At 39.6% G+C, this 25,384-nt stretch overlaps 1 protein-coding gene across 14 annotated transcripts in view; it reads left to right on the plus strand.

Moving 5' to 3' along the window:
• The window catches only part of GRIP1 (glutamate receptor interacting protein 1), a gene marked incomplete at both ends in the record, with an annotated part of 711,985 nt that overhangs the window by 602,036 nt on the left and 84,565 nt on the right, over positions 1 to 25,384 (plus strand). For 8 of the 14 annotated variants that reach the window (XM_080705922.1, XM_080705911.1, XM_080705914.1 and 5 more), the window contains 4 exons: positions 1,649 to 1,804; positions 12,773 to 12,959; positions 13,534 to 13,679; positions 23,115 to 23,195. In XM_080705922.1, the coding sequence (XP_080562048.1) occupies positions 1,649 to 1,804; positions 12,773 to 12,959; positions 13,534 to 13,679; positions 23,115 to 23,195 (570 nt within the window). Of the gene's footprint in view, positions 1 to 859; positions 1,016 to 1,648; positions 1,805 to 12,772; positions 12,960 to 13,533; positions 13,680 to 23,114; positions 23,196 to 25,384 lie in introns of all 14 variants that reach the window. The other 6 variants (XM_080705916.1, XM_080705910.1, XM_080705917.1 and 3 more) reach the window with 2 other exon arrangements.

Below are 25,384 nucleotides of genomic sequence, written 5' to 3' on the forward strand. Positions count from 1 at the left end.
AGAGATAGTAACAAACATAATATTACTTATATTTCGAAATGCTGGTTAAAAGTTACATGAAAATATGATAAACCTTTTGTAATACATAAAATGGACACCAAGACTTTGAAACCAAACTCATATTTTATGGTGCTTTAAGAAAATGAAAGAACATATGAAATATTTTCAGAGCTAAAATTCCTAATAGAAATATATTTTTCCTAAAAAATCAAAAAATATATTGAGACTTTTTATCTTTTCTTTATTAGTCAGAACACAGATAAGATTTTGATCCTGATAGATGATTCGAGTGGTTTTATTATTGAGGAAAATCAAGTTCAAGTGATGGATTGTGGTGTAATTAAAATGTCAGAGCTGTAAATTGTGATGTGTAACTAGTAAACCAGGAGGATCTCGAGCCAATGTGATTTATTATTCCTTCTTTTCTTTTTCTCTAAACAAGTGCTACTAACTGGCCGAGATTTGCAAATCTTTAATTACTAATCGTATGCTGTAGATCATTATGGAGCTGACTTTTAAGTTAAAATAATGTTTTTAATCTCTGCCGCAAAGCACAGGGGGAGATTAGAAATTGATTCAATAGTCATCTTAAAAGGAGAAAAAATGGGTTGGGGAAAGACATGCATTATTCTTGGGAAGATGAAAAGTTTCCATCACAGATGTTAATCATCTCTTTTGCTGACCACTGAAAAAAGGGCAAAGCCAACTAGATTTTTTTTTCTTTGCAAGAAGCTTTCATTTTGGTTACACTTTCTTTAATTTGCACAATTCAGTTACTTTTTCCTCTTTTTTGTTTTTGTTCTTTGTTTGTTTTTTCTTTCTTTCTTTCTTATTTCTCATCATCACTTCATATGGGCAGTGAAAATTCAGAGGAGCGACAGGCAACTTCCCTGGGATTCCTGGGCCCGCAACCACTGCAGCCTCCAAACCAACCACCACTATAACACCTACCACCCCGACCATTGCAGAGTGCCAGCCCTGGCATTCCCGAAAGCGCCTCCTCCAAACAGCCCTCGTAATGTTCCAGGCCTTCTCCCCCTGCTCGTCCCTCTCAGCCCTGTCCCTCTCACTCCTTCCCCCTCTAACTCATCATATCTTTGGCTTCATGGGTGTTGCATGCTTTTCTGGGAGTAACAACATGTTATTTGCCACATCCCCCTAGTCTTTATCTTTTCCATCAGAAAGCATCCATCACTGAGAGAGGATGTTTTATATGTGGTTCAAAAAATAATTCGGCATATCACAGAGCATGTTGCTCTTAGATCTTTGTGTATGTGAAATCGCTTGTGAAATCCAAGTCGGAAAATATCTATGAAAATGAGATTGGGTGTCAGATGTATTGAGTGGTTTTGTACATGGAGAAGTTTGTTTTAGAGTTCTTTTGTCTAAAGCAAACTTCCCAGAGTGTCTGTTCCATGTGCTTCTGAGGCCTCTCTCTGTCTCTCCTCAGTACTTACAGGCTCTTGTAACTCTGAAATCCCAAAACTCTGTCTGCTGGCTGCTGTCTCCTGGTCTCTGTCTGGTTGGGGGTAGCTGCTAGCCATTACTGTCCATCCCGTGTGTCTTTCTGGATTATTCTGGCTGGCAAGGGTGGCGGGCTCATGCCCCACCTGAGTGTGCCCTGTGCCAAGTCTTCCCTCTCTTACAGCAGCTCTGGTGTCTTCGTCCTTCTCTCCTACCTCCATGAGTGCGTACAGCCTGAGTTCTCTGAACATGGGGACCTTACCTCGAAGCCTCTACTCCACCAGCCCACGTGGAACCATGATGAGGAGGAGACTGAAAAAGAAAGACTTCAAGAGCTCACGTAAGTGAGATGCTGCCAATGTTAGCCCTTTGGCCTGCGGAAAACAGATGTGCCTCAAAGTTAGCTGGGCCCTGAAACCCAGGGGAAGAGTGCTTTAAGGCCGAAATGATCAGGTAGGTGCTAAAGAGCTGACAGCTCTGGGCTAAAGATCATGACATGATAAACACCATCTATCTGTTAATGACTAAGAACAATTTCTTACTGTCCTAATTCATGCTATCTTTGTCTATACTTTTTTACTTGAAACATTTTTCTTACTTTTTTGATGTCATAAAATAATAAACATTGTGATTTTTAAGACTCTTTCTTTATATTCTAGGTATCTTTGGATATAACCTTTGTTCAAAGTTTTTTTTTTTTTTCTTTTTTATTCCCCTCTCCCCTTCCTAGTGAAGATTAAACCCAGGGGCATTCTACCTCTGAGCTACATCCCCAGCCCTATTTTATTTTTTACTCTGAAACAAGGTCTCTCAAAGTTGCTGAGGCTGGCCTCCTTTTTTAGCCTCCCAGGAATTGATAATACAGACATGGGCCACCACACCCAGCTTGTTCTTAGTTTCCTATTCCCTCTAGAACACTATCATACAGACTCTGCCTCTTTTGATAAATGTTACAGCCTCATGCCTTTGTTTAGTGTTATTGTAAACCTCCTACTAAATTATATTTCAGGACCAAATCCCCCACTCCAATTATATCTCGTTTCCCCAAGTTCCCATTACTTCTTTCACAAACTCACCCCATTGAGAATCACTTCTCTCACATGTATATTTTTTTATTATCCTTATTACCTTCTGTCTTTTCAGCAAGGATCCTAAATTCTAGAACCTTCACCTACCATTCTCAGAAATACTATGTTCTGAGACAACCAAGCCCAAACTAAGCAAGACCAGAAAGATGTTGTTAACTACTTGCTTTGAGGTAGCTGGCTAAATTTATAAAGAAAAAAAGAGCATGATTGAATGCTATGGCATGGAAGACACTAAATTTTTCTTTGTTGCTGAGGAAGATTATAATATCTCATCATAATCACAAAACTTAGGGGCAGAGAAGAGAACATCCCAGTTTTCTAACCAGATCCAATCATAGGTTAGAGAAGTATGTTTTCTACCTTGTACCATTTTTGGTGGCTGTGGTTGTAATTCCTTTAAAGAAGGTGGGATCTCTTCCTGTGCTCACTAAAGGGGAGAAAAATAAGAAATGCCCATAAGTTACCTGACTAAAACCAAGCCTCTACTCCCAGGCTGGTGTTGACAAGAGAGTGTTCTTGTGGGAAGGAGGAGTTGGAGCGCTTGGCTCTTCAGCCTCTTTGCCAGAGAATCATTGTCCCCAGAGGATCTGTCAACAGTGCCATACTGACCTCATCTGTGCCACCCACACCGTGGCGGGGCAGCCATCACCTACCCTGGGAAGTAGTTTCTTCTTCATGTTACAGACCCTGGAGGCTTCTTTGCAAAGAAAATCACGGCAAAAGATAGGGCCACTGCTGTGGTGTGGACATTATTTTGTTTGCCTATTTTTTGTTTAACTAGAAAGGGATTTGTCATCTTTAGTGACAAGTTTGAAATTAGAAAAATGGGGAATGAAGTTTAGTCAGAGAGAACAGAGAACATGTAGAGTCACATTTATTTCTTACCTAAGACTAGATGAATATTTATTTATTTATTTATTTATTTATTTATTTATTTATTGCAGTACTGGAGATGGAACCCAGGGGCATTCTACCTCCGATCTACACACCCAGCCCTATTTTTTTAATTCTTCATTTTGAAACAGGGTCTCACAGAGTTGCAAAGGGCCTCACTAAGTAGTAGCTGAGGCTGTCCTTGAACTACCATCCTCCTGTCTCCACCTCCCAAATGCTGGGATTACAAGCATGCGCCACCACACCCAGCTCTAGATGAATTATTTACTCTTGGAATAAATTAGCTGAAGGTAGTGCAGTAGTGTGGTTCCCATCCTAGGCTCTAGAACCAGGAGGCCACTCACCCTAGGATCATTACTTTTTAGCAATAAGACCTGGCTCAAGTTTCTTTAGCTCTCTAATCCTCCGCTAAAAATGGGGATAATTATAGTACTTACAATTTTGGGTACTTGTAAAGAGTATATGAGATCATATGTGTGTATGTATCACATGTATGTGTACTAAAAAAAAACACTAGTCAATAGTAAACACTGTTTTTTTGTACTGGGATTGAACTCAGAGACAGTCTAACTTTGAGTTACAACCCTATCCCTCTTTTTTTAACTTTTCGTTTTCAAATAAGATCTCACTAAGTTGCTGAGGCTGGCCTGGAACCTATGATTCTCCTGTCACAGTATATCAAGTACTGGGATTACAGGTGTGTGCCACGATGCCCGCTGTAAGCACTATTCAATTGTTAGCTCCATTGCATAGCTTGTGTTAGCTATTATATACCTGAATCTGAATTTCCAAAGTGACAAAGTTGACATGGCTCGCAGACTTGGGCATTTCCTACACTGCTTAACTTTAGCATAGGTCTTGAGTCTTTCATATAATGCCTTCAGGGTTTGAATCAGATACTTTGAGTTTTTTTTACATGTATTGGCTTTTATGTGTATTATACAGTACTTATCATTAACAGTCCTCAGCAGGGAAGAACAATAAAAATGAATTCATTAATGTTTGTACTGCTGCTTCAAAGGCTAACTATTTGTATGTGTTAGGTAAGACTTGCTGTGTTGATTAAGGCCATTAGCAAACACAATGAATGATAATATGTTTGGCAAGCACTGGTTGATATTTACACATCTTGAATTTTGCAGTAGGTAGCAGAGTTGAGGGCATACTGTCACTGGCACCCAGAATAAACTCATAAATTCTCCCTTGCATCAGCACATTACTCTTCAATATGGTAGAAATATAAACAGAAACCTGGTTCAGAAAATTTCTCGTTGGTGTTTACTGTAGACACTGGAGCATGCCTGGCAAGGTCCAGAAGATGTTTAAATGTGTCTCAAGATCAGACACTTTATGATTTAATCAAACAATAAAATGCAAAATGGTATAAACCTCATCACTTCAAAAGAACCTAGAAAATGAAAGTATTCCAAATTCTGAGGGGAAAGGAGAATTAGGAATTTCTTTTCTTTTGTTGCTTAAGCTTGGTATGGTCACATTGGATGTAAAGGTCTTCTCAAGTAATAGAGAATAGAAATTTTCTTGCCATTTCCAGTATAGCCTGGTTTATTTCCCCCACTTTATTTATGTCTTTATTCTGTGCCAGCTTTCTGCTACTTATGTTTCTATAGCAACCAGGCCATTTGTATGGATGGTGAATCATGGCAAAAAGTCAGAAATATAATAAAAAGTCTCTGCTGTACTGGTGATGAGTTCAGGCCACTGTTTGCAAAACAGAAGAAAAATTCTCATATGTGTTTCCAATACAAAGGAAAGATATTGCCAGAAAAGAATGAAATGTTTTCACATAAATATTAAAATCTCTGTAATTTGACCAGTAAGGACATGTTACAAGGATTAAAACAGGAAGGTGCCATGTTTGTTTCCCAGGGAGATTGATGGGCCCTAGACCTGGAGGCAAGTCATAAAGCCCTGGTAAGATAGCAGAGCCGGGTCACAGAGGGAACTCTCTCATGTCCCTTCTGGAATCTCACTGGCCTCCTCCCCCACCATTGCCTGGCCTTTTCTGCCACCGAGGCCAAGGCTCCACTCAGAACCCATCATCTACCTGTCATAGCAGCATGACCGAGCACTGAATTGAACTCACTCCTTACTGCTCTTGTGTGCACTGTGGGTAGAGTAGAGAATCCACCTGTTTCCAGTCCACCTGAATCCCAGCAAACAGTAGCGATTAGAACACATTCTAAGAATGCCCTTGGCATCCTTGGTCATCATTATTTACTATTAGAGAGAGCATCTGTGAAAAAGATTGAAAGGAAGAAAATGAAAAAACCTAACAACTATCACGGTTCCTTCCATCTTCCCCCGAGAAAACAATGGAAGACAAAGGCAACTAATGGTAAGATTATTTAAGTGGCCTTCAGGGAGTTTTCAAAAGGGACAATGTAGAAGCTGGAGAGGGAGCTGTGGGCCTCCTCTCCTGCTCTCTTGAACTGGGATCCACAGCAGGGTGACCCTAGTGTGGAACACCAGTGAGACAGAAGTCTCAAATAATGGGATTGAATAATAAAAACACATTCCATTAGTAAAACTTTCAGCCCCTTCTCTGTACATTTTAAATGTTTCTCATATCTGATTTCACAGCCTCCTAAAATAAATATTTGGAAGTTTTGGGTTTTTTTTTTAACTCTTAGAGACAAACATTGAAAAATCTTTGGCTGCCTCTGGCTTTTGTTACCTTTTCTTATACTAGAAAAGACAGAAATTGCTAAAACAGTCATTTCTGGCAAACCCAAAGACTATTAAACAGAACCTTCTCTAGGTGAATGGGAACCAGACAGAGTAGATGTGAATCCTGAGCTCAACCTGAGCTTCCAAGAGTAAGCTCCTTACAAATAGGGTGTCAGCAACTGAATAATTCCCATAATCACCTTGAGAAGTAGACACTTCGAGGCAGAGCCAGCAGCTCGTCGCTTTTGCAGCCTGACTGCCTTGTAGGAGAATCTGCTACTACAGAAGTCATTTATCATATGGATTTTAAACCACAAGCTTATAATTCACAGCCTTTATTTTCTTTTGCTGGTTGACCACATTAATGAAGCAAGCTAGCCAAGCTCATCTTTTTTCTCCCCCAAGTAATATTTGTTTTTTTTTTTCTTTTGGCCTCTCATCTTTAAATATATAATTTATCCTTTTCATATCTGGTAATAGTTTCTAAGAGTTTAATATACGTAAGTAATCGATGTGCTTTCAAATAAAATTTTACAGTTTCAAATAACAAATTCATATATATATATATATGAATATATATATATATATATATATATATATATAGGATGTTTTAGAGTTAATGGTAAAATCCTAAACTATTTTATATAACCCAGTATTTATGATATAAACCACAACTTTATATAATTGAAATCAGTGTGTAATACATAAATTTATGTTAAATCCTAAATTAAATTGCTTAATTATTTCTATCACTTCAACTTATTTTCAGATAGAGCCTATCAATGTAATACTACCCTTATTAAATTAGTACTTCTATATCCAAAACCTTCTATGGAATGAAATTCCTCAACTCTCTTCTCTGTTCTAAAAAATATAGTCAGTGTCTCCTTTAAAAGCTCTTCACTAAGCCGGGCCTGGTGGTTTAAGCTTGTAAACCCCAGCATTTGGGAGGCTGTGACAGGAGAATCTCAGATCTCAGACAGCATCAGCTACTTAGTGAGGCCCTTTGCAACCCAGTGATACCCTGTTTCAAAATAAATAATAAATAATAGGGCTGGGGGTGTAGCTTGGAGGTAGAATGCACCTAGGTTCCATACCCAGTACTGCAAAAAATAAAATTAAAAAAAAGGGAGCCGGGCGTGGTGGTGCACGCTTGTAATCCCCGCTCTTGGGAGACTGAGACAGGAGGATCACACTGGTTCAAAGCCAGCCTCAGCTTCTTAGTGAGGCTCTCAGCAATTTAGTGAGACCCTGTTTCCAAATAAAAATAGAAAATAGGTCTGGGAGTATAGCCCAGAGGTAGAAAGCCTCTGGGTTCCACCCCCAGTACCACCAAAAAAAAAAAAACCCTAATCACAACCTAATCGAATCCTGCCTCTTACTGAGCGTGATGGTGTACCCTTGTAATTATAGTACTTAGGAGGCTGAAATAGGAAGATCACAGGTTTGAGGACAACCTAAGCAAGCAGTAAGACTCTTATCGACCTAGTGAGACTGTTTTGTTGTTGTTGTTGTTGTTGTTGTTGTTGTTGTTGTTGTTGTTGTTGTTTAAATTAGGCTGGGTGTAGCACAAAGGTAGAATGCTCTGGGTTCAATCCCCAGTACAAAATCATTATCAGCAGCAGCAGCAGCAGCAGCAGCACCATCATCCTACCTCTTGCTGTTTTATTGACCTGTTTTTTCTGGGTTCTTTCTTAATGGGGATGAAACACAATTGCCTGAAAACAGTTTAGTGGTGGCACACATTTGTAATCCCAGTGCTTTACGAGGCTGACATAGGAGGATTACAGACTCAAGACCAACCTCAGCAAGTTTGCAAGATCCTCTGTGACTTAACAAGAACTTGTTTCAAAATAAAAATAACAGTATGGAGAATCCTCAGAAGAATGGGAAAAAATCTACCATTTTATCCAGCATTACCACTTCTGAGTATCTACCCAAAAGATGGGAAACCAAACTACCAAACTAATGCATGTGTATCTATGTTCATAGCTGCACAATTCACCATAGCCAAACTATGGAACCAGCCAAGATGTCCACCAACAGATGAATGGATTACAAAACTGTGGGATATGTACACAATGGAATTTTACTCAGCCATTAAAAAAAAAAACTGAATTACATCATTTTCAGGGAAATGGATGGAACTGGAGGACATTATTCTAAGTGAGATTAGTCAGTCACAAAAAATAAGAAATCAGATGCTTTCCCTAATATGTGAGAGTTAGGGAGAAATGGGTCATAGGAGGAACTCTAGATGAAAAAGGAAATCCTATAGAGGAGCAAACTAGGCAACCTAAAGGAGGAGAAAGGAGGGGGGAAGAAGGAAAACCTCTAAAACACACAATGTGCTTAAACTTATCAAAGTCAACCACTAAGCCAAGCAAGGGAAGGAGGAACGGGGAGGGAATGGGGTGGGAATTGGGTAGGGGTTAAATCAGTGATGTGTACATGTATGTACACACAAGTTTTTTTTAACCCCAATATGATGTATGAATATAATGCACCAATAAAAAATTTAAAAATTTAAAAAACAAAATAAAAATAAAAAGGGCAAAACCAGGCATGGTGGCACACACCTGTAGTACCAGTACTTGGTAAGCTGAGACAGGAGGATTACAGGTTTGAAGGCAGCCTCATCAAGTAGTGAGACTCTCATTAGCCTTGTGAGACTCTGTTTCAAAATAAAAATAAAAATAAATAGGGCTGAGGGTGTAGCTCAGAGGTAGAATGGCCCTGGGTTCAACCTCTCAGTACCAAATTAAATTAATTAATTAATTAATAAATAAGCAGTTTTTAACTCCATTTAAGTAATCTCAAAAGTCTATATCAAATCAAGATATTGGGCCAGGCATGGTGGCTCACACTTGTAATCCCAGCATTTGGGAGGCTGAGACAGGAGGATTGTGCAGGTTCAAAGCCAGCCTCAGCTGTTTCCAAATAAAATATAAAATAGGTCTGAGAGTGTAGCCTGGAGTTGGGAAGCCCCTGGATTCCATCCGCAGTACCACACACACAAAAAAATATCATCAAGATATTGAATGGAAGAAAATACTAATGTGAACCTGTAGAAAGGTTCACAAAAGGAAAGCATTGCTATTGAAATCCAAAAGGCTTCTTATGAGTGGAAGTAATCTGCCAAGGAGGTGACGCCCTACATTGTCACATCATTCTCTAAGAGCGATGACAGGAGAAACCAGAGCTCTCCAGACCTTCACCTACACAGGAAGTGGTGCCTCCTAGTGATTTTTGTCACCCACAGCAAAAAGTTTATGCTGGAGAGCAGTCAAGGTACACGCAGCTCAATGAAGCCACACTGGAAAAGGTGTATGAATTAACATATGATAGGCTCTGGGTCAGATGGTGGAGGTGTAGGCCACCACCTGAGCCAAGCCTAGGTTGGGGGCTACCTTTCTCTACCCCGCCTGCCACCTGCAGGCTGCTTTAGCCATAATCCCCTGAGATAGAATGATAATGGTACCTTTTATGGAAAAGCAGTATTTTTTTCCCTTATCCCTCCTGGACAAATGATCTAGCTCACTCTCCCTTACCCCATCAGCTACAGTGATCTACCATGATATAAAAGTTTGGATCCTGAGGAGTGACTTGTAGTTCTATATGGGAATTTAGCAGTATCTATGTGAAGGGTTAATTCCAAAAATGAAAATAGAGATAATATCACACAACTTGAGCCATTCCTCATTTTTTTCAGCATTTATCGAGTATCCCAAGTACTAAAATACCATTATGAAAAGATGTAGGCCCAACCTTCAAGGACTCAAGTCAAGTGGGGAGTAGGCAATCAAATAATAACCTACCAAGTAATAAAATGGGACCTTGTGTTAGAAATGTGGAAAGCCGGTACCTGATATGCCTCGATTAAGCCAGGAAAGGGGCATTACCAACCCAGAGGAAGGGGCTAGAGAGGCAGAGGCAGAGTCTATACTAAGTCCCCGAGGTGTGCATGAGGCCCGGAGCACAGCACAGGTGGAGGGAACATAGAAGAACCTGGGGCTAAGGGCAGGAGAGGATGAACTTCTCCAGTATCTCACATGCACTGCTAGAACTGAGAAGTTTGTTTTCTAGAAAGTGGGAGCCATTCCAGCATTCTAAATCTAGGGATGACCTTAACCTACTAGAAAGGCCACTCTGGAAGCAAGTTGGAAGCCTATTAGCATAAGACAGCAGGCAGGAACATTGGTAGGACTTCTGTGCAGTAACCTGTACTAGTGATTATGAGGTTCAAGCTGGGAAGCAGATAAGTTGGGTCTCATGATGAAGGAAATGTTCATCTGGCAGTAATATCTAGAAAGCACTGAGTATTGGTGGACTCTGAGATATGTTTATTAGAAGAGTTAAAATAAAAAGTAACAAAAGCTTGAAGTAAGGTATTGAAAGTAAAATCAGGAAAGAGGATTTTTACAGTTGTATTCATCCTGTAAGAGCTTAGCAATTAATTGAATGTGAGACAGTGGGGAGTTGTGAGTCAAAGACTATTGAAATTTTAATCCCAGATGGTGATAAACTCAGTGGTCTTTTAATAGAGATGGGAGAGACAATGAGAAAGGGAAGATGATTTACTTAATTTGGAAAATACTGACTTTGAGAAGTCCATGAGACATGCTTGCTGGTGGGATATCTATCAAGCAAAGAAATTCCTCATTGAAACTTGAAAGGAATGAGAGAGAGAGAGAGAGAGAGAGAGAGAGAGAGAGAGAGAGAGAGAGAGAGAGAGAGAGAGGAGGGGAGGGATTTGAAAAACACTTTGCAGAAGTCATATTAAAGACAGGTTGGAAGTGCATGAGGAAAAGAATAAAAGAACTCAGGACAGGGTGAAGCTGTGCTTCCTATACAAAAGGAAGTAAAGTAACTGAAGGCCTGAAAAGTAAAATTAAGATCAAAACTTCATCAAAACTCAGAGAAGTTTCAGAAAGAAAGGAATAATCTAGAAGTCGGTCTCTGCAGAGTAGTAAGAGCCGATGAAGCCATTGATTTTGGCAATTGGAAGTCATTTCTGAGAGCAGTTTCAGTAAAGAGTGAAGGGAGAAGCCAAATTTTAAGCAGTTTCAGAATCTGTACATAGCTCTAGACAGAGATCAGGAAGTTAGGAGAGTGAGTGGGAAAGTTTGGAAAAGCAGCAAAAGAGAAGGTTTTTATGGCATGAAATCACAGAAGGCACCCCTTAGCAGGCTTTCATTTGAAAAGGGAAAGCCTGTTGCTAGAAATATCATTTGAAAACCAATATACCAAGAGATGGTGAGAGGGGGTAGGACTAGACATAATAGAGAAAAATTTAGACTGTAGTCTGGGAAAGATGGTTCATGAAAGATATGTGGTCAACAAGGGGATTCGGGTGCTGAGATACTGGAGATCATTCATTTTGAAGGGAGATGGGGGTGCAGCACTGGACTGTGTGGCAGAGAAATGAAGTAAGATAGACTTTCTAATAAGTGGCACTGGGAGTGCTGAAGAGCATAAAGCCTGCAGGTTAGAACATCATCACCATGATGAGGACAAGAAAGAGCTACATGTCAGAGGAAGCGGATGAAGAGCGAAGACCCGAAGTTAGTAAGGTCATAGGAGGGAATTTTGAAAAAGCAAAAAACAATAGACTTGAAGATCAGACAAAGCAGAAATAAGTACAGAATATGGAATTTTAATTAGAAACCAAGAATATTATAAAACTTTCTCTTTCCCAGTCCCGTGTAGGGGGGAAGCAAAAGAAAATGGCTTTGGTTGGAGAGGGGTTTAGGTATCTGGTGTCACCAGGTTCCAATAACATTAGATAGAGGAAATAAATCATTAAGAGGTAGAAGCCCCTTTTATGGAGAAAGTAACATTTCAGCAAAAGACCACACAGGTAGAGGGCTTGTTCTGAGAGCACAGGTATTGGGTCCATTGAACAGGGCTGCAGGAAGCATCCATCCAGGAGAGGATCTGCTGTTCATGATCAAAGAAGGGAATAGAAATATGAAAGAGATTTCTGGCTGGAAGCTCAGACAAATGTTAGAGAAATGAATGAGATAAGGGACAATAGGCAAGCTGAAGACCCAATGGAAATAACAAGGACTGAAGAGACCAAATTTAAGGGTTGAAGGATTGTATGGAGTTTAAAGACCTTTATTGTGTCAACTCAATCTTAGAGCAAGGTTGAAAAACAGCACAGCCTCTCCACACCTCAGGTTAGATTTAGAGTTCCCTCCAAGTTGAAGATTAGTGGTTTGTAAAAAGTCATTAAAGCTCAAACACAGATGGCTAAAGAGGGAAAACATTAGACCAACCAGTCCTGCCCCCCTCTCCTAGCTAGGACACAGACACAAATAGCCTACCCAAGGGCCCCCAGCTGGCGCTCCACTATGAGCCAGAACTAGAACCCACATACTCTGATTCCAAGGCCATCCTGTTCCTCCATCCCCATAATAGTTCCTGGCTCGAGGGGTGAGGCATGGAGAAAGCTACACTGGTATTATGACTAAAATATGACAATTGTTCAATGTGAGCCAGACTTTTTGCTGGAACACCAAAATTTTAACTCTCACCATATCAGTGGGCTTTCATCCAGGGCAATGATCTACATTGGAAATGTTTGTCTTCCTGCTGAAACCTACAGTCATTGTTTTTCATGTTTGTTCCTCTAGTGTCTTTAGCCTCTAGCACTGTGGGATTGGCCGGACAGGTGGTTCACACAGAAACCACAGAGGTTGTGTTGACAGCAGATCCAGTCACGGGATTTGGAATCCAGCTGCAGGGCAGTGTGTTTGCCACGGAGACTCTCTCTTCCCCACCTCTGATTTCCTATATTGAAGCTGACAGCCCAGCGGAGAGGTGAGGCACTTTTCTTTCACACCATCTTTTTCTGCTCTGCATTTCTGGTGCTGTCTTTGAATGGCTAATAAATTTTAAACAGTTCTCAGTGCAGGGAATGCAAGATGTAAATGAACTCTCTGTCCTGACAATAAAAGTTTATGTTCTTGATCAGGTTCAAGAATTATGGACACGGGTGTCTTTATCTAGCAGATTTTGTCCATCAGGAAACTCAACGCTATGTTAATTACAAAAGAGAAAAACCATACCACAAATATCTGAAGTCCAAACTTCAAAAATTTCTCTGCCATGCAGGAATGTACATAAATCATTACTCTATTGGCTTGGATCTGATTATAACAATGCTTTGGCTCTGCATTCTTAATTACTTCTGTGGGATGCTTCAGGATTCTTTTGTAGCATTGAAATGAAAGAGAAAAGATATTGCAGTTGACCTAACATGATGCACACAGCAGTGAATAAAAAGACCGAATGGTTATCTAATTTTGCAAGGATCAAGTGAGGTAAATTTGGTCAGCTCAGCTTGATGATTATGTATTCTATCTTCAACCTCTAACACGTGGTTCCAAATTAGATGTGGGGTGCTACAGATTGGAGACCGAGTGATGGCCATTAATGGAATTCCAACAGAAGACAGCACCTTTGAAGAAGCCAATCAGCTCCTCCGAGACTCTTCCATCACAAGCAAGGTCACACTGGAAATCGAGTTTGATGTTGCAGGTACAATCTGAAACTCAAGTCAGTGGCAGAGTGGGGAGCTGACTGCACATGAATTATATTGGTCATGTGGCAGAGGGAGAATTTTCTTTTATATGTACTGAGCATGTTTTTGCTTAAGAGGTTCGGGTCCTGTTGTCTTTTTGAATTGAGCATTGTTTTTCTATTATTCATTAAAACATCACCACAAGAACAACTGAAAACAAATGTGACCATTGGGTAAGTAATAGCCACTATAGAGGTGATTTAAAAAGTCAAGTAGCCTTTATTCTAACTTTCCCCTTCATACTATAGAAACCAGATTTGTTAGTCCCAGGAATGAGAAGAGCCTATCTTACCCTTCCTATTGCAAAGAACAAAGGAAAGTTATAAAGGGAGCAATGAAAATCCACGAAATGAATTTATATATGAACAGGAGGTAAATATTTGGTCTTTAGTGCTAAGAGAAATTTCATCAGACACTTCTTTAAGTTAACAAAGATGAGCCTGGCATGGTGGTGCACGCTTGTAATCCCAGCATTTGGGAGGTGGAGACAGGAGGATAGCAGTGAGGCCCTTGCAACTCAGTAAAACCCTGTTTCAAAAATAAAGAATAAAAAATTAGGGCTGGGGGTGTAGCTCAGATGTAGAATCCCCCTGGGTTCCATCCCCAGTACTGGAAAAAAAAGTTAACAAAGATGACATTATTTAAGATTATTCCAGTTGAGTCAAGATTATTGCAAGTCCATGTAAGAATGTCAATTTTTTGTTTCCAGGAATATTTGGTAAGGTCTTGAAATTCAGCTATAAGAAAAAGAGATAAAGCAATAAATATAGGGTGGTGAATAAATCAATAAATAGAGGTGTTCCCTCCTAGTTCAGAGGGACCTTTCTTTGTTTTGTTTTATTAATATTGGAGAGGTTTGTGCATATTGGGGACATGAAATGAATGAGGGAGAGAAGAGATAATTGGTGGAATCAGGTCCCCAAAGGAATGAGATGGGGAAGTTATCTGGAACATAAGTAGATGACTACTCCAGTGCAAAAGGTAGAAGACCTTCCTATGAGTTTGCAGAAAAGGATGGGAGCATCTAAACACATTCTGGGCTGTGTTAAAGTAGTCCATGTAAGAATGTCAAAGCAAAGGTAAAAGTGTCAGTCGCTTGGAAAATTGTAAAGAATGATGATGGCTTAGAATAGCACATGCAAAGAATGAGTGAGAAAACCAACCAGAAACATGTAAAGGAATTTTTAATATAGGTGAGAACTAAGCCCCAAACTGCCAGGACAAGTGGGGATTTATATGTAGCCAATGGGCAAGGAGAGGGTAAGAGGATCATTGGATGAAAAATGACTAAAAGGATCTTAGATTTTGGGTAGAGAGAATTTATACATTGGTCAGGAGGATTCTTGCTAGTCAGGCCAAGGACTAGGCCCAGGACAAGTCCCCGTGAAGAAGAGAGCTCAGAGGAGCCTAACTAAAGCTTAGTCATGGAGGGCATCCTTGTCAATAGTAGCAGGTGTGTGGATTTTAGAGCTTCGTGAGATTTTTTTATTTAGGAAAGTTGTCTTCACATCGCAAAATGCTACCTACCTTACATGTTTACTAACCTTTCCCAAGCAGTAAAGATATGTCTTTGGATACAAGGATCATGTTATTCTAACAAATATCTACCAATTATTTACTGTGGACCAGTTACTCCCCTGCAAATGTAGATGCAACTGTAGACAGGAAAAAAAAAAGTCCCTGACTTCTTGAAGCTCCTATGAAGTCCCATGACTTCATGAAGAGCAATATATACAAGCTTAAATAATAATGTCTCTGAAAAAAATAAAGCAGGGTAGGGGTTGGAGGATGAGTGAGGGAGCTATTGCGTAGGATGATTCTCTGAGGAAGCTCCATTTGAGCAGAGACCTTAGGTGGAGAAGGTGTCAGCCATGTAAACATCTGAACATTCCAGGCACAGGGGGCACCCATGGAAAGAAACGGAGGCAGAATCGTAAGCTTGGTGGTGAAACAGCAGAAAAGCCGTTGCTGGAGCATGTAAAGGAGTAGAGGTGGAAATTAGTTGGAATTTGGAAATAGGGGTACAGGGATTAGAGGGAATCATGTAATGCAACGTCCTAGTAATGAAGCTAGATTCTATTTTGATTCTAATGAAGCCGGAGAGCATTTTATGCCAGACAGTGAAATTAATTTAATGAAAGTTTTGGAAATGGCCTATGAAATACAAAGGGAAAAGAGCAGAAGCCAGAAAACCCAGTTAGAAGATGGTGGCAGGGTGATGGGTGAGGAAAGATGGTAGCTTGCCAAGGCGGTAGCGCCAAGAAGTGAGGAGAGAGAGTGAAATTTAGACCACGGCTTGAAGCAGGGCTGGCAGAACTTGCTTGTCGGTTGGATATAGAAGATGAGGGGAAGGGGGCTCTTGCCTAACTTCTGAAGTGTGAGGGCGAGTGATGGGTGGTGGAGAATGTCTTTAGGATAAACAGTGAAACAGTAGAAATTGGGGGGAGGGTAACAATAAGAGTTCCACCTTAGACATGTGTAGAAAACTCTACTGCCAGTACCAGAGGAAAAAGACAAGCATGGCTATTCCTTAATTCAAAAGACCACTATTGAGCACCACTTACGAAATGGTAGGCACGGTGCAATGTGCAGATCATTAGAAAATAAAAAGGATCAATATCCTCAAGCCTCTCATAGCCAATTAGACAGGAGTAAGTACTGCTATAAGATAATTATCTTGCTGAATTCATGTGTCCACTGGAGGATAGAAGGAAGTACTCAGAAAAATGCAGGCAATCCCTCCTGGAGCCTGGGATTGGGGCCTGTAAGCAGGACAAAGGACTGACTAAATAACACCAGTGATTGTTATTTGAAGCCATTGAGCATTAGTGGGGAGGAGAGAGAAGGGAATTGGAAGGGGTGAGGGTCGGCCTAAGGAATACTAAGAGTTAAAGGGAAAAGATGGCAGCAAAAAAGATAAAGAAGATACAATATGAGGAGTTGAGGGAAAAAGGAAAGAAGGCATTTTGGAAGACAAAGAATTTCAAGACAAAAGTCATAAACAATAGCATAAAGGTGCTGCAGTCAATTCAAGTAGCATAGGTAGGAAGTCTCCCTTGGGTTTAGCAATTAGGAATATTTTAAGACATGCCAAGGACAGGCATGGTAGGGCACACCTGTAATCCCAGTACGTGGGCGGCCTAGACAGGAGGCAGGAGGCAGGTTTGAGTCCAGCCTTGACAACTTAGCAAGGACCTCGGCAATTTTAGTGAGACTTATTTCAAAATAAAATAAGGTTGGTGTTACTGCTTAAATGGTATAATGCTCCTAAGTTTAACAACAACAAAAAAAAGACACTGCCAGAGTAATTTAAGGATATGAGGGGCAGAAGGCAGATCAAAGTAAGCTGAGGCCTGGGTGAAGGGTGAGAAGTGTAGATACTCTGCTTGTTGTTTTCTGGGTTTGGAAGAAGAGTTTGCAGGAAAGATGGAATAATTGGATGGAAAAGACCAGAAATTACTGTGGGCTTCTTGTTTTAGAACTTCTACTGTATTTAGTTATATACTAGTTTCTTTGTCTTATATTACGTTATCCTCTAGTCAATAGTTCTCAAGAAGGGTCAATTTTATCCCTGGGGACATAAGGCAAGGTCACAGAATTTAGCCATAGAGAAGGGAGATGGACAACAGATAGAGGGAGATTTCTCTTCCTTCTCTATTGTGCATGACGGCCCTATCTTTGCTAAAGTGTCCGGCCAGTTCTGTTTTCTAATTCCCAGAAGAAGGAACCTAAGGGGCCAGCTTGGGCTTGGTATCCCTGCCTTCTAGTTAGTTGTGACCAAGCAAGAATCAGGTAGCAGATCAGTCAGATGGTGATAAAAATGTGGTTTTCTTTAAAACAAGAAGACGGCCCAATGACCCAAGATTGTCCTTCCTACAATGACAGAACATTAGTGGTGAGAGGACTCTTAGAGTTCCATACCTTCATATTTTTACTTAGAAATAAATGGGGAAACTGAAGTTGGGCATGGTCGCACACAGTAATCCCAGTACTTGGGAGGATGAGACAGAAGAATCACAGGTTTGCGGTTGTCCTCAGCTACTTAGTGAGGTCCTCTACAACTTGGTGAGACCCTGTTTCAAAATAAAGAATAAAAAATAGGGCTGGGGAGGTAGCTTAAAGATAGAATGCCCCTGGGTTCAATCCCTAGTACTGCATAAAAATGAGGAAACTGAGACTCAGGCAGGGAAACTCTAGGTCATACAGCAAAGTGAATGGTAGATCCTAGACCTACTGACTTACAGCTCATTTCTGGTGAATGACAAAGCCTCTGGGTTCCACTCCCAGTACCACAGCTCATTTCTCCATATCATATTATACTGCCTCCTCAATTAAAAATAAAATATGTATTTTAAAAAGGGAGATATTAGCACTGCCACCATAAACAATTAGAACAGGGTTTTTAAATGTCTGCTCTAAGCCAGGTGTAGTGGCACACGCTTGTAATCCCCGCTCTTGGGAGGCAGGCTGAGACAGGAGGATCCCGCAGGTTCGAAGCCAGCCGCACTGGCTTAAGAGACCCCGTTTCCAAATAAAAAAGTATAAAAATAGATCTGGGAGTATAGTCCAGAGGTAGGAGGGTTTCCAGGAACCCCAGTTCCACCAAAAAATAAATAAATATATAAAAAGTAAAAAAAATAAAATGTCTGCTCTACTAACATTATTTATTGCAGGGACATGGCCATTCTGTTCACAAAAGGACATTCAGAAGCACCTATCATTACATTTCAGTAGTGGAATGACCAGCACATTTTGACCATTTTCATAAACAGTACCTAAGTATTAACTTATGCTATAAATGCATTTTTACTTTATTTGTACCCTTGAAATTTTTCATTGCTTAATGCATTCTTAATGTATATGTATATTTTAGTATTTGTTGATTTAAAACCTTAATATCTTAGGTTTAAGGTCCTATAAAATGAAAGTTCTATCTATTAAGCCTATTTTATTCAATACACAGTTTATTTGATGAGGGACAAGAAAAAAGCACTTAAGGTCATCTACCCTGCCTTTGTCTGTTCCAGAGAGCAACCCATTCAGATGGATAGAAGTGACTTACAATTGGGCAAGAAAAAATGTGTTTAATCTGTCATTCCGTCCTCCCTTGTTCATGGCAGACATCACTAATGGATATGTCTATTCTCCTGCCAAATGCAGACACAGCACCAGAGACCTCAATAAAACATTCTTGTTAGTCATTACTGATGTATTGGAATCCATTGGAAACTCTGACAATCAGAAGAAGCCTTTCTAGCCAGGCAAGAACTTGAGACATTTGCTAGGGACTCTCTGGATGTGAATTACTTCAAGACTACCCTGTCCTTCTGCACTTGGTCCTGATTGTCTGGGTGTAAGCTGTTCATTTCCAGATGTTTTTCTAAAAAATATTCTATATTCAGATATTAACCCTCCAGCCCTTGGGTTTCAGAGACAAACTATTTTATAAATATTTTAAATGACATAAAGGTGGTTGATTGCGAATACATTTTTGCCCAAGTCTAGCATAGTAACTTTAATAAAAATATTTTAAGTTGAAGAAATTCATAACACCATTACTTTAAAAAATCAAAGCTTCAACTGTCTATATTTCTTAACCAAAACCCTTTGCCATACATATAATTTTAGAAAGTTCTAATATATGCACAATTAACTTTTTGCCAGGTTCAATTCTATCTCTTAAAGACCCACCTACAGCCGGGCGTGGTGGCGCACGCTTGTAATTCCCGCTCTTGGGAGGCTGAGACAGGAGGATTGCGCAGGTTTGAAACCAGCCGCAGCTACTTAGTGAGGCTCTCAGCAACTTAGTGAGACCCTGTTTCCAAATAAAATATAAAATAGGGCTGGGAGTACAGCCCGGAGGTAGAAAGCCCCTGGGTTCCACCCCCAGTACCACCAAAGAAATAATAATAAAAATAAATAAAAAAAGACCCACCTACAGCCAAGCATGGTGATGCCCACCTAAATCACAATACTTGGCAAGCTGAGACAGGAGAATCTCACATTTGGTCAGACTCAGCAACTTAGCAAGGACCTTAGCAAATTATTAAGACTCAGTTTCAAAATAAAAAATCAAATAGGCTTGGGAATATAGCTCAGAAGTAGCATGCTTCTAGGTTCAATCCCCAGTGTGTGTGTCACACACACACACACACACACACACACACACACACACACACACACGTAAGACCCATCTACCATGAATATCATGACTACTTGAAGTTTCTGCTTTAACTGTGCAATTATTATTTTTCTAAATAGATCTTTGTTCTGGAAAGATGTCTCAATGCCAATCCTATCAAATGACATGTGTCACTGTTGCTGGAGCCCTGGTGATTTCCTCTCAGGGGGGAATTAAATGTTTACCCTCCTCGCAACAGCATCCAATTGATGAATTATGATGTGGTGCTTATCTTACTGTGCCAACAATGAATGCTTCAGGCAGAAAAGTAGACCAATTGGAAAGAAGAAAACCCTTTTACCCAAATGTTATTTTAATTATAGTATTAACAAAGATAAAGCAAAACCAAGGAAGTGTAAACGGATCACATGAGAGTCTAACAAAATAAACACCATTTGTTCTCAGAATTATATTTACTTACTCTAAACCTGTTATGTTTTTTTCAAATATTGGAACCTTTTCCTCTTTAATAGTATTTCTTCACAAAACCCCAAATTAAATATGCTTTTGCTTCCACAGCCAAGTAATTATATAGGGAAAAATACCAAATATGAAATAAATCACATTGACATGTAAGGATTAAAATGAAGCCACAGCTTGATCAAAGAGATTCATTAGTGGATATTTATTCACCGTTATGAATATTTCAACTTGTGTGTAGTCAGAAGTGATCCATTACTGTTTTCTAGGAAGTGGTAATATTCCCTCCAATGTCATTAACAATGTTAATCTTGGTCAAGCTCCCCTGCATTAAAATTTTATAAAATCAAAATGTTGCTACGGTAACTATTTTAATCATTGTTTTTCTGACCCTTGTGATTCGGAGACCTCACTTGTATAAAGATAACACAGCTGACATACAATATGCTCCTCTATATATTTTCACAGAGAACATCTTGTTAAAGTAGTCACCCATACACAAAACAGGTCCCACAAACTGTGAAGCTACACACACACACACACACACACACACACACACACGTTTCTTTCTTCCTCCTCTCTGCAGACTCTACACTGGTGCATATGCACAAGACCTGGCCACTTCCAAAGGCTCCATCCGTCCCCAGTGTGTGTGCTAACTCCAAATCCTTAAAGAGTCACTTTGGGGATCATAAGAAGGTGCCAATAAGCCTTCTTTTGTTAGAGTAGGAAATGAGCAGGAAAGATATGGAGGGAAAGCAGGGAAATATCTGGGAAGTAAATATCTAGGATACTGGCAGTACCTGAAGTCAGGTAGGAGGCCACACCTAAGTGCTGGATATTGTTTTTTTTTTTTTTTTTTTACCTAGTTTCTTTCTTTCTTTCTTTCTTTCTTTCTTTCTTTCTTTCTTTCTTTCTTTGATCCTACTACATCAAAATTAGCTTTTTTTTTTTAATCTATTGAAGGGAAAGCATAATTTTATCCTGAATCATCTTGGGAAATTCTTAATGAGGAAGTAAACAAGCATAGGTAGGCTCACTTCCTGCATATCAGAGAGTTAGTTGAGGACAACAGAGGCCAAATTTATTGACTCAGTCTGTGGTGCTGACCTAGTCTGGAGGCATTCGGTTTCCCTCACCCTCCTCAGAAGTAAGGTGAAGAACCCAGCAGAAAGAGAAGGCCAGAGAGGGAAGTCCCAGCATCCCCATCAAAGGGGAGAGGAGCCACCTGGGGTCCTTTTTAACGGGTGGTTTTCTAGAAGCCCAGAAGTGCTGAGGGCAAACAAATTTTATTGTGTTCTTGAGTTTAACAAATTACAACAAACTTTCCTAATTGAAATATTAGTTTATGGTCCTGTAAAAAGTTTATCACCCAAATTTCTCATGGGAAAGGACAAAAGGCCAAGAAGAAAAATACGAACAAGGGAGGGAGGACTCCGACTCTCCTTCCGTGAGTCCCATCCCAACAGCCTCTGCTGTGTAGAGAGACTTAAAATGTATTAAACAGGCAACTAATGGGGCCAAGGCGCCTGCAGACCTAATGGTTCTACCCACATGGCAACTGCTGTAGTCAGTTCTTTGCGTGCTGGGTGGGGAGCTATCCTGGAGCTGAGACAATGAAGCCGTAAGAGAGGTTTAACTTGGTCGTCCTGTGGTCCTTCTTTTTGCCACGGTTTCCTTTGCTCCTGATCCCTCTTTCCACAGTTTCCTAAAACTTTCAAGAAGGGATTTTAGTCTTTAGCAACTTAGTGTGAGTAGATAGTGTCTCTTTAGAGGATATGTCTATGTATTGCTAAGTAAATCTCTCCAAAACCAGAAGTTTAGGCATATACTTACGAATGTCTAGCAGTTCCTTCTTCTCCAAGTTAGAGTCAAATGCTAGTAAAAACAACTTAGTTTTACCATGGGTTGAGAAGCCACTGGCGCATACTAGTTCTTTCTCTGTGGCTGCAATACGATTTTACGTCTAGACTGGCTGGCCAGTTATCAGAGCCCACCTTCCATGTGATCTGGGGACCCCTGGTCCAGTCTGGAACCTTGTAGAAGTCCTCAGACAGAGAGCACGTGTCATCCTTGTGGCATTGGGACCTCCTGGGTCCCTGAGTTCCAACTCTGTGGTCAGCACTCAGTGTCATGTTCAGTAACAGTCTATTTGTAAAAATATGTTGAGTATCATTCCTGCTTCAACTTCTGTAATAATACTTTTCACAGTTAACATAAAAAATTAAGGGATATCTCTATCCTCACCTCCAATCAACAACTATTATACCAAACTTATATCTCTCCTGAAATCTGTTCCCCCAGCTTCTGTCAAACAACAAATGGGAAAAAAGCACTGGTGAATAATAAATCCTGGGAACATAGGGTTGGGGGACGTGATATAACCAGAGTTGGGCTTCTTAAGCTTTAGGATACCTAAACATCCCCATAGGAATTAGCTTTAAAATATTTCCAGGTTTTATCTTCAGAGCTTCTGATTTCATAAATCTGGATGATTCAAGAATCTATATTTAAATTTGCCTCCCAAGTAAACTCAATGTAGACATGCCTGCATCATACTTGAGAAATACTGCGCCAGGACTGTGGCTGAAAATTATGAAGAATTGCCTGTGGATAGGACAAGCATTAGCCACCAGAAGCTTAGTCTACCAAAAATGTTACTTCAACTCCTACCACGTTAACTACCCATGATTGCACTGCAAGGATTCCTGGTGCGTTTTTGTTGAAGGATGCTCCAGTCTTCTTGATGTTCTATAAACACTCTTTGTTTTGTTTCATTTTGAAATTGCAGAGTCAGTCATCCCAAGTAGTGGAACATTTCACGTAAAGCTCCCCAAGAAGCACAATGTGGAACTTGGAATAACTATAAGTTGTAAGTAAACATGATTTCTTTTAAAATAGAGCATTTTTAAAAGACATTAAGAATTTGTATTGCCAGATTGTTTACAAATGTGTCAAATGTTTTAAGTGCACTTGCCAAATGCTGATGTTGTGATATGAAACTGTTGAGCCAGTTACATCATCATTACTTTCTGGATTTGTGAATGGGGCAGGCTATTTAAGCTCCCTCTGATATATTTCTGTATGTATAGAGTGGAAACAATTACACCTATAAAATACATGTTTGCTCTAAGTGTTAAATAAAATAACAGCTATATGAGGTAGCACACACCTGAAATCCCAGTGCTTGGGAGGCTGAGACAAAATGATCACAGGTTCAAGGCCAACGTGTGGTAACTTAGTGGAAATTCATTTCAAAATGGAAAATAAAAAAAATATGGGGATCTAGCTGAGTGATGGGATACCTCTGGGTGCAAACCACGATCACACACACACACACATACACACACACATGCACGCGCGAGTGCACACACATTTATGTACCTTGTCTAGTACCTAGCAAGTTGTAAGTAAGTATTCAATTAAGTATGTTTTACCTCCCCCAACGAATAATTAGATAAGCAGAAAAATGCATGTAGGTTCTCTTCATTTGAGTTATTGCCAATTAAGTTTTCTATTTAGTTCATAAAACAAAACAATAATCTATTTTATTGACAAATATATTTATTTACTTTTTAAAAATTTTTATTGGTGCATGGTAGTCATACATCTTAATGGAGTACAAGATGGTGGAGGCATACATGCACACATCACTCATTTAGCCCTTCCCCAATTCCAACCCCACTCCCTCCCCCCTCTCTCCTTCTCATGTTTGGCTTAGTAACTGACTTTGATATGTTTCTAAATATGCATCATGTACATTAGAGAATTTCTCTCTTCTTCCCTCCATCCCCCTCAGGTCACCTTATTTGCTCATCTATAGTTTTTTCTTCTTTGTCTAGAGTTCCTTCTATGACACTCTTTTTCCCTAGCTTCTGCATATTGGGACAAGCATCTGATTTTTTACTTTTTGTTACCGACTAATCTCACTTAGCATAATGTTCTCCAGTTCCATTCATTTCCCTACAAATGACATAATTTTGTTTTTCTTTATGGCTGAATAAAATTGTGTACGTATCCCATAGTTTTGTAATCCATTAATCTGTTAATGAATATCTTGGCTGATTCCATAGTTTGCCAGTTGTGAATTGTGCACTTATGAGCATAGATATGTGTGCATTAGTTTGGTAGTTTGGTTTCCATTATTTTGGATAGATATCCAGAAATGGTATTGCTGGATTATATGGTAAGTTTGTTCCCATTTTTCTGAGAATTCTCCATACTGTTTTCCAAAGTGGGTGCACTAATTTGCAATCCCATCAACAATGTATTATAGTTTCTACTCAGAGAAAGCTTTCGGATAAAACAACTACAATTTCAAACTAACCATGCCAACTCTGAATTAGTATTAGCCAGAACTATCACATGTATCTTCTCCAATATAGAAAAAAAAAACAGGGATACATGGAAACTTTTAACAGTATAATCAACCACAAAAAGCAGTAACAAGTAGAAAACAACAGCACAAGTATGAAAACTTTGTAAAAAGAAATCAGTTACCCACTTAAAATGTAGACCTTGCAAACAGAGAATAATTCTCAGCGTTCTTGTATGAAATATATTTTTCCTCAGTAATTGAACACTGTTTCTTCTCGAGAGGAAGATCATCTAGTTATTTTGGGTTTTTTCTTCAGTTAATTAATACTTAGACTGTGATACAAATATTTGTCTATATGCTCAAGGCTTAAAAATAAACTAGGTGGTAGCTAGAAATGAAATGGGCTAAGTCCAACCTTCCTATTGACTTCAATATAGCTGATGGGTATGTAAATTAGGACTAAATGGCTTTATTACTTGTAAAAAATAAAGTGAGTAATAAGTCAACTGAGCGTTCTGTGTATATATCTACCTATGCCTCAGTTAACCTGATGAGATGGTTATAGAAAAGTAGATTATGAAATAAGTAAAAAGGTACATTATGTGTTAAGACTAAGATTTTTAACTCTTGATTCTCTTTGACAAAAATGGATACCATCTGTATATGGAAGCAGTTAACAGGAAACTAGGAGCATTACTGAGTGAAACCTTCCACTATTTATGAAAAAGCCCAATGCAATAACT

Source organism: Muscardinus avellanarius, assembly GCF_963383645.1.
Source record: "Muscardinus avellanarius genome assembly, chromosome: 11".
Taxonomy (NCBI): Eukaryota; Metazoa; Chordata; class Mammalia; order Rodentia; family Gliridae; genus Muscardinus; species Muscardinus avellanarius.